Source organism: Caenorhabditis briggsae, assembly GCF_000004555.2.
Source record: "Caenorhabditis briggsae complete genome, chrIV, whole genome shotgun sequence".
NCBI lineage: Eukaryota > Metazoa > Nematoda > Chromadorea > Rhabditida > Rhabditidae > Caenorhabditis > Caenorhabditis briggsae.
In genome coordinates this window covers 4,520,937-4,531,036 of record NC_013487.2, presented here as the reverse complement: position 1 = coordinate 4,531,036, position 10,100 = coordinate 4,520,937, and the positions used below count along the sequence as shown (strand labels likewise).

Below are 10,100 nucleotides of genomic sequence, written 5' to 3'. Positions count from 1 at the left end.
TTTCCTTTTCAACGGCGTTTTTCGGGGATTTCGGATTTTTGAAAAAAAAAATCGCAATAATATTAGGAAAATAGATAACTTTTAACACATTTCGATGCAATAAAAAGTTTGACCGGAGTCCCCCTTTAAACAAAAAAAAACTGAAAGTAGGAACAAACTATAGCGTCTAGTATACTATAACTTACTGTAACTTCCTTGATAGGGATCAAGATAGCCGTTCTATGCTTACATGGACGAAATCATCTATCAATTTTCAAAAAAATTAACTAAATTTCAAATTAGTGCTAATACTATGACCTAGATTTTACAAAAAAAAGGTAAAAACCTGCTACTATTTCCATTGGTAGGATCTTTACACTCTCTACTTTGACTTAATTTGTTTCGGTTTCTGTGAAAAATATCAAACAGTGTTCCATCGACAAAAAGCTTCTCATTTTATCAGAACTATTTTGTTAGTTTATCAATTTTTGGTTTCTTTTTCAGGAGCCGAGATGAATTTGGTCAATCGAGACGCTATGAAAAGCCCTTGACTTTACGGTATTTTTCAAAATTACCCAGTTTCAAGAACATTTTGTTTCTGCTGGAACAGCCTGGTAATGCTAACTGTTTCATACAGTATTTTCCAAAATTCTTGTACACGAAAATGCATGCACGCAACTCTATAAACATCTGGAAAATCTCATGTTATCTTTTAAATTTGTTGGCCTATAGGAACCGCGATAAATTGGGTCAACGGAGACGCTATGAATGGTCCTTAATTTTATGGTATTGTTCAAAATCACCCTGTTTCAAAAACATTTCATGTTTGGTAGAACATCTCAGAAATATCACGTTCCCAGATTATTTTCTTAAAAAATCGGTGCTGAAAAAAAGAAAAAAAAACGGTGACCGTGGCCGAAGGTCCCGCGGCCACCAAAAACTGTCTTTTTCAAGATCATATTTTTGTTCTTTCCCTCTTTCCTTTCCGCACACATTCCAACATAATTCAATTTCCTTTGGTATTTCCGTTTTCTTTCTCTCTTAAATTTGCCCCGTTGTCCCTTTTTCTTATCAAATTACCTGTAATGTATCCTCTGGCAATAAGAGATTGGCCCGGTTGTAATTGGTTTCCGTCAAGACGAGATAGATATGGCACCTCCTAAAATTTACTGTATGATTTCGAAAGAAAAAAAATTGAACTACTGTTTCATATTGCTCATCAGAAAGTTCAAGAGATTTGCATATTGCTATAAGCGCACTGTACGGTACTTTCTAAGAAACCCCATATTTCAGTTTTTACACTTGATTAATTTGGTAAAATCAGACCACCCGAAGAATGTTAAGAAACGGTTTTTCGTGGTATCAAATTAGTGAAAATTGGTTGGCAAAAGGAAGAGAAAACTGACAAATGTGTGGTTTCGGCCGGTGATGGAATCCTTTCGAGTCAACACTTTCTTTGGTTTTCGGATACTTAGAAGACGTCGGAAAATTGAGGCCATTCTGAAAAAGGAGATTGATAATAGAATGAATAGGTGGGAACAAATTAAAAAGTCGAAACGATTAAATATTTCAGGGAGGACATTTTTTTATAAGTTTAAGAAAAATTTTCAGTTTCAGATGAATGGTTTGAGGCTTGGTGAAACACCAAATTGTTGAATTGGTTATACAAAATTAAAAACTGTAATATAGCGCCATGGCGTTCTATTTTTCAAAGGAGTTGTTTTGGGATGATGCGATGTAACCGAAATTGATGTTTTGCTTGATTAATAGTACCAAAATGAAAAAAATTATGCGAAATTTCTAGATTCTATTGCTATTATGTTAATCTAGCATAAAAACTATGTTCTTCTACCTCCAATCACCTTATTAGGGTGGCGTTATATTAGAGGGGGTCTTCTATTACAGGTGGCGCTATATTTAAGTTTTTACGGTAAACCGATTAGAAATTTAAAGTTGTTCATTTCTAGTATTTCAATGAAACCAGTTTTCAGATTTCTCTCATACTGTGGAACCTGTAATAGAAGGGCCCTCAGTTTTCAACCATTTTTTCTTGTTTCCTGTGAGAAGCCGTAGCCCTCTAACTTCCAGCTTTGAGCTAATGTATCATCGTTCCTGTAAGAGATATCAAAAAGTGGTTAACTGCCAAAATATTTTTGATATTACGATAAAAATTTTGTAAGTTGACACCTTCTAGGTATCTCCTACCGGAAATGAGATATATGGGCTAAAAGTTGAAGATTTGAGGGACATTCTATGGTCACCTGTCAAAGAGCCCTTCTATTACAGGTATGTTTATTTTCTATGTTTCTGTTCTTGACACTTATCAAATCCAAAGTAAGTTTTGGCCGAAAATTTTTTTTAATTAAACGAAAATCTAAAAGCTTTCTCAAATGAAGCGGTTTAGAGAGTTCTCGCGCGTTTTTCAGTAAATTTGTTTCAAGTTTGATAATATTTGTGGGTAACTTGGAACAGGGAAACATTTCAGGGATAGATTGTTTTCAAAATGCATGAAATTCTTTCAGTTTCATATGGATGGTTTGAGGGATGGTAAAACTCCTAATATGTTCCATTTACGGCTTAAGTAATTTAAACTCGACTGGTAATAATCATTTCTAAGAGTTCCCGACTAATACGAAACCTTTTTCTGAATTTCTGTCATATTAAAATTTCATAATACTTGTGGCAAATTAGTAATTTGTCGTACTTTGTCTTTAGACTTCATTACTTCGTATTAACCGTAAAGCTTGTATTAGAAGAGCCCCACAATGTCAAGTTTGAGCTCAATTATCTCGATTCCTATGCAAGATATACAATATGTCTACTAATAAAAACAGGCTGATATTATGATAAACAATTCATCAGTTGACAACTTTTCGATATCTTTGACAGGAATCGAGAAAAAGTAGTTCAAAGTTCAAAGTGAGGGACCTTCTATTAACGGTTCCAAAATGGGAGGAGCTTATTTTTGGAAAAAACCAAACCACGAATTTCAAATGTTTTACAATTATGGGTAAACCATTGTAGAAGAAACAGTTTGAATATGTGAGATATGACTTATCTGTCATGTAAAATTTCTGAAACATGTAAAATTTCCAAATTTTCAAAACTATCTGAAGAAAAACAACTTTGTACTGGAAATAACATTTCAAGGTTCAAAAATCCCTATTCAAATTCTAAAGTTCTCATTGAGCGGATGTTTGTGACAATTAGTATTTCTTTTGTGATTCACAGAAAAGTGAGAAGGGAAGCTCTAGGAATCCAGAAATAAAAATAATGAGACGAACTCAGAAGAGGGGAAAAAACGAAACCAAAAAGTGTGACAAGATCTGAAGAACTGGCGTGAGAACCTTCAGAAAAAGAAGAAATTCGATATCGATATCAGAAGTAGTTCGGGGAAAGGAATACAACAAGAATCAAAAATCAGTGAAAAACAAGAGAAGGCAATATATAAAAAGGAAGAAGAAGACAAATTGATAGAGAAAAAGAAGGAATTTTTTGTTTGTTAGTGTGATTGTAGAAGGAAAAAAAAGAATGAACTAATTTGGTAGAAGAAGAGATAGGTCTCGAGAGAAACAACAAAATTTTGAAGAAGACGTTGAAAAAAGTGATCATCATTTTTTGGGGGTTGGAGGAGAAAAAAAAATTACACAATAACACATTCCAAACGGACACAAGTTCTCTTTGTTTCTTGGGTCAGTTGACCGATTCGTTTTACAGTCGTTTTTTTTGGTTCTAATTGTCGGTGACACTGTTACAGGTATTATGTACGACAAGAGAAGAGGTTCTTTAAATAAATTTAAAAAAAAAGATAAATGGACACAATTATTAGGGACTTTAAGTTTATTAATTTTGCCTGGTCTCATTTGAAAATGATCCCTAATAGAAATTTGTTCCAAAACTTCAAAAGTATGAAAGTGTATTTAAAAAAAATTCACTATTGTCATGTAGACTTTCTGTACCTGCCAAAAGGTTACTAGTATTACCTATTTTTAGTTGAGAAGCGGTCAAATTTAGAGCCCTGAGAAGTGGTCCAGAATTGTTAGATTTGTCTGAACATTTCAGATTAAACTGAACAAAAATATAACTTTAATTTTGTAGTTGACAATTTTTTTGTATAATTTTTGAAAATAATCAAGTGCCAAATCTTTAAGAAATGACTTCGAGTTAATTGTCGTGAAGCTTTCAAGCGCTGCGGATAAAACCGTATAAAAAATTTGTCAACTACTAATCTTAACCTCGATTTTTGTTCAGTAAACTCTGAAATTTTCAGACTCGTCTAACTAAATCTACAATGTTCTGGAGGCATCCAAAGTTGGTAGCTTTTTCAATTGAAAATAAGGGGAATTGATACTTTTTGGGTAGTTATATTTCTACTCGATTCATCTCTGTTTTTGGAGGTTTTCTGGCAATTGTCGCTTTATACAAAAACGTCTATTAAGAAAATGCCTTTCTCAAAAGAAGAAAAACCAACAATGCTAATTTACTGAAATTGACATCAAATGAAAACTTCAATACTTCTTTGATAATTGGCTCCATTTGTGGGTCTTTCAAAGCTTCAAGCGATGAGTTACCAAGAAATAGGAATTCTGATACAGAAACCCAGTGAATTTAGAATGACATTCTTGAAAAAATGGGACATTTGAAACGGGAATTTTCGGTTTTAATCTATGACGCATACATACCGTAAGACCTGTACTAGAAGGACCTTTGGCTCTTTCCGGGAAGAACGGTCCCATCATCGGACCACCGGTCCCAAGAATTGCGACAACGGTCCCATTGTTCCGAGAATGGTCCCAAGGGTATGACAACGGTCCCAACCAGACTTAATTTGGAAACCCTATTTTCGGAGTACAGAAAAAACGGAATGATCTTTGAAAATCCAATGGAAAATTTAATATTTCACTTATACTTGGGAATTATACTTGGGAATTTATACTTGGGAATTATACTTAGAAATTTCAGTACTTTTTGACAGGAATTTTTCACAAAGTATCACGTTTTCTTGTATTGTAGGCTTAGGCCAAAACGACTTTTCCGGCACTGTTGTGAACAAGGCGTTTCAGCTTAAGCCTATAATAATAAACCAAATATACTCTGAAAAAATCCAGTAAAAAAGTACTGGTACTCTCAATCATCAACAAACTGTTCGTTTTTGTTGCTGAAATGTGTTTCTTAGTTGAAACAAAAATTACAACTTCCGTTGTTTAAATAGGATTTCCAGATTAAGCCTGGTTGGGACCGTTGTCATGCCCTTCGGACCGTTGTCGGAACGTTGGGACCGTTCACGAGAAATTGGGACCGTTATCGGAACAATGGGACCGTTCTTCCCGGAAAGAGCAGGATCTTTTCTATCTTTCTGACCATTTCTTCCTAAAAGTTTTAGTTAAAAATTCTGTGAATTCTCAAGTTTTTCAGCAAAAAATTGTCTTTCAACGAACTTCTGTGAAATGGTGGAATTTCTGGAACTTTTTTTACTGAAAACTTACGGAAGATTTAAATTTGAAACAAAACACTTGACGGTTACTATTCTATCAAATCGGTCATTCTAATACAGGTTTTACGGTAAGTTACGCTGACTAGCATACGCCGGCCCGGAAGGCCCGGACAGTTGGCGCCAGCTTCGATTTTTAGGAAAAAAACTTTTTTTTGGAAAAAAACCATAATTAGGTGTGTTCCTGGTGACAAAAAAGAACGGACGATTAGAATCAATATATTCTATCAATTTTTGATAATTCATTACAATAAAAACGGAACAATGTGCGCACATTTCATAGACGAATATTTACATCAGAATTGAATCCGCTAATCACAATTCTTCTCGGAATCCTCAGATCCCTCCTCTCCAAACTCTTCCGAAATCGGCTCCAAAACATTCACATTCCCTGAAAGTCTTCGGATCGCTACAGTATCTCCGAATCTTCTCAACGCCATAAAGCCCTTGTCATTGGTGACATTGCACATGGATCTAGCGTTATCAATTGCCGAAAATTCTTCCATTTCCTGATGACAGATTTCCAAAGAAGCCTTGAGATCCGATACCTTTTCTTTGAGATTGAAATTCTCAACTTTCAATCGATCGATTTCCTCCTGGCGAGCAAGTTTCTCCTTTTCTATCGCTTTCTGTTGCTCCTCCTGAGATTCCGCTAGTGCCGAATTGACAGCCTTGAGCTGTTCAATGACATTCTCTAAGAGATTAGATTTCTCCAGTTGAGTTTTGTAGCTTTGAGACTCATGAGACATATGGTAGAGAGAATGCTCCGCCATGACTCGACGGTATGATTCTATATTGAATTGACCTTGGAGCTGCGCAAACTTGTTCTCTAGGTGCTCATTGATAAGTGTGAGATGGTGGTTTTCAGAGCGAAGACAATCGATACGGAAGTCAGCATGGTGAAGGTGTTGCTCGGTGACTTCGAGCATGGCACGTCTGAAAGGAAAAAGGTTTTTGAGATGTGATCAAACAAAATGCATGTTTCAGGTTTAAGATAAATTATTCCTTTTTTCGTTCATTTAGTTGGGTGATAATTAACGATTGGCTAATGGTTAGGATTTTTTTTCAGATGCAAGGATTTCAGTCCCCGCGCAATAAGAAATTTAGCCACGGCCGCAAGTGGCTTTTTTGACATAGAGGACATTTAAAAACACCCGGAATTTTTTTTTGAAAAAAAATGTCTTATGGTAGTGGACTAGGTTTCACTTTGCGAGGGACCTAAGATTCTCGTCCCTCACCTTTTCAACATAGCCACCTTTCAAATTATTTGGAATTTCATAATATCATCACAAAAACATGCACGAAAATTTCTGAGCTAGAAAACAGAACCAGAAAACGAGATGTTTCAATATTGGAATAATGTAGAAGCGGTTTTTATAGTCCGTTGAACGACGATTTTTCGGATTTTTTTCGGTGTTCAGTAGTTTTCTTACTTGTTTTTTTTTCAACTTACTTGCGATTGTAAAATGTTTTTAAAACTAAAATTAGTCTGTATGATTTTTGGAATTTTTTCGTGCTTACCGTATTTTCTCTAATAGAAGCCCACCCTCCGACGTGCTCGCAATCATAAAAGCGGAACCTCTAACAGAAATTCGTGCAGTTCAGTTCAGTGCAGTTCATCTATTCGGTTATTGTAGACATCGTCTTACTTTTGAAAAAATATTCTGGTGATTTCAGTTTTTGGAAGTTTCCTGAGAAGGAAGTTGAAAAATAGAAGCCCATGGGCTTCAATTAGAGGAAATACGGTATATATTTTGAAAAATCATATTTTCAACATCACCTTCAATATAAGGACTCCCTTCAATAGATGATAAAATTTTTACAACATTTAAATTGAGAATATACACACCAAAATTGTTGATTGAAAACTGATTGGAAACCACCTAGTGTTCTCAATAATCTAAATCTTCTGAAACAGAAAAAAAAATCAATACTTACGTTTCCTGAAACATAAAATCGACGGACGACATAATGAAGACGATTGGGGGCACAAACTGTTGAATGACTGACCAACTGAGGGAATGGACTCTGTTATGACTATCTAGGAACGCCACTCGTTTCTTCAGGGAATTCAGATGGGACCTCTCTTCACATTGTCTTTTTTATGGATGATAAATCAATATTGTGTAGATAGAGGGTTTTAGAAGGAGTGCTAGTGCGGTATACACATAAGAGATAGTGATGGGATTAGAGGTAACAATGGTCATCTTATCGAACGATGTCAAAAAAAATGAGGAGGTAGTAAATTCAACATTTATTATTGGGATATGAGAAGGTTTTCTCGAGAACCCTTTGATATTTTGGTTCAAATAACTTTTAACATAAAAAACATAAAGTTTGAAACATAAAAACATAAAACATAAAGAAACATAAAGTTTTTATCAAATATGCCATTTTTTCGAAACAGAAATGCTCTAGTTCAGGCTCACCAAACTTCAGATGAATCTTCTTGAGGTGTTGAACTAGTAGCCAATCGGATGCGTCGGGATTCGAACGACTGAGCTACGAGGTTGAAAGCATCGGCAGGGAATTTTAATTGGGAACAATATCCACCAGAAAATATGTTCTAACCACCGATCGCTAAACACCGTCAAGAAAAAATTCGTGCCTCAAGAGCTTTTCTATTTTCCTTTAAAAAAATTAAGTTTTCAACCTCGAGATATAGTTATCTTCAAAAATCAAACTGATAATCATCTGTTTTGATCGAATTAAAAAAAAGAGAGCTTCTCCAAAAATCTAGAACCTTCTTTGATTCTCATCGAGATCACTTTATCTTTTCTACTGTTTCCAATAGATAGTAAGAGTAATTGCCAAAATACTTTATTCACTTCGATTGCTTCGATGTTTTTTTCTCGCTAAATCACAAAGAGCGGAGACTATTCAGGAGGGAAATATGTTTAACTGTGGCAAATATTTTTGAACTAGAATTTTTAATTATTATTTTTCACAACCTTCAGATATAGCATTTTCTTAGAATCAAGCTGGTGTTAAACATTAGAATTCAGGATAGTTTTCTATAGAGTGCTTCTTCGAAATCTAGATTTTTCTTTTATTATTTTTGTTCATTCAAGTTTTTGTACTGTTTCCAATTAAACGTAATTGCCCGAAAATATTTTATTTATTCCAATCAAATACAGTGTTTTCCAATCAAGTATAATGCCATCTACACTGTGACGCGCAAACATTGTTGACTTGATCCGGTCTGGATGTGTGTACTCCCATTTGTCCGTTGTTTATGGGTCCGCTTTGTACGAACTGAAAATGTTTAAGATTTTAAAGGAACATCGCTAATTTGGTCTGTAATCCCACTTCAATTTAAAATTGGAATCTAAATGTTTTCTGTCTTTTAAATGGGTTTCAAAGTACAAAGCTAGTTGTTACAAATCCTACAACTTACATTCATAGCTTGACAATTCCGAACATTCCATGGAACAGAAAAGAGAGCATTCAAAGTTGAGCCAGAGTGATTTGCCATTGATACGTTGATGTTGTTTTGATTGTCGAAAACTGGTGGTCCGTATCCAGTGGTTCTTCCGGTTCGAGTGGTGATTTGACCGTTTTGAACCATAAACACGATCACGTTCAATTGGACTAGAAATTGGTTGGTTAGTCAGCGAATGTAATTCAGATGAAACGGTAGTTACTGTTTCACATGCTTGATATTTAAGAAAAAATAAGTTTCTTCTTGTTGAACAATCGTTACTTCCAAAAAACATTCCTAAAACATTATATGCGGATTTTTTTACTTCTTCGCTTCATCTGTTAAAAAAGCTTATAGGAGATACAACTGTCAAAATCAGCTCAAAATATTTCAGGTTCCCTGCCGCTACAGGCTGAACTACGTGGTCATAAGCGTCGGCTGCCGACCGATGAATTATAGGAAAGGGGTACGATAGCCACACTGTACACCGCCACGAAAAACTTTATATTCACTTCAAAAAAACTTTGAAAATTCTTCTGTAGCATCATCAAAATCATACTTGTGGAAAAGATGGCCGGACCGGGCCGGGCCGGGCCGGAAAAAAATTACACATGGACGGCCCGCGAGCCGGCCTGCTTTTTGAAAATTTCGAAATTTTAGAGCAAATCATCATTTTTCTAGATGGCTTTTCTGCTTAATAAATAAAAATCCACACTAGAGGACGATTCTATCGAAAAAAAAACTGTATTGAGGTCGTTTTTAGAAAAAAATTTCATCCTTGGCTTAATGAAGTTTTATTTTTTGCTAAAAATTCAATTAAATCGACTTTTTCGGATGGTTGTATGCATTTTGATTAATATTTGTGCTATTAAAAATATATTGGCACATTTGAAAAGTAACATTTTCGGAAAGTTGTCCTAGGCGGGCCGAGCGGGCCAGTACTGTANCAAAAAACTGGGGAAAATGCCAATTCACAGACCATAATCATTATCATTTTTTCCGAATCTTTGAGTGAAATTCCATAAATCAAATTGATTATCATAATGACTAATTGGGTAATTAGAAGGGTCCAAAATAGATAATCAGATAAATTAAAAAAGATTTTTAGAGATTTTTTGGCGGGAGAAAGGAAGAAGCAATAGAAAATGATGATTCCAAATGCGCACAGCATTGATACATTGATAGTGATCTGAAATTAAAGAAAACTTG

General features: G+C 34.9%; 3 protein-coding genes across 3 annotated transcripts in view; all 3 read right to left on the bottom strand.

The window, feature by feature from the left end:
• CBG21749 overlaps positions 1-1,478 on the bottom strand; it is a gene marked incomplete at both ends in the record, with an annotated part of 8,291 nt that extends 6,813 nt beyond the window's left edge. Inside the window, 2 exons of the mRNA XM_045235215.1 lie at positions 1,060-1,138; positions 1,356-1,478. Of these exons, the coding sequence (XP_045097368.1) occupies positions 1,060-1,138; positions 1,356-1,478 (202 nt within the window). The remainder of the gene's footprint in view (positions 1-1,059; positions 1,139-1,355) is intronic.
• Positions 1,479-5,781: 4,303 nt separating this feature from the next.
• CBG26286 lies at positions 5,782-6,399 on the bottom strand (the record flags this gene model as incomplete). The annotated part of the gene is made up of 1 exon (XM_045235214.1): positions 5,782-6,399. One exon carries the CDS (start codon positions 6,397-6,399, stop codon positions 5,782-5,784), a length of 618 nt encoding a protein of 205 aa, XP_045100472.1.
• Positions 6,400-8,617: 2,218 nt separating this feature from the next.
• CBG21751 overlaps positions 8,618-10,100 on the bottom strand; it is a gene marked incomplete at both ends in the record, with an annotated part of 2,008 nt that continues 525 nt past the window's right edge. Inside the window, 2 exons of the mRNA XM_045235213.1 lie at positions 8,618-8,725; positions 8,868-9,061. Of these exons, the coding sequence (XP_045097367.1) occupies positions 8,618-8,725; positions 8,868-9,061 (302 nt within the window). The remainder of the gene's footprint in view (positions 8,726-8,867; positions 9,062-10,100) is intronic.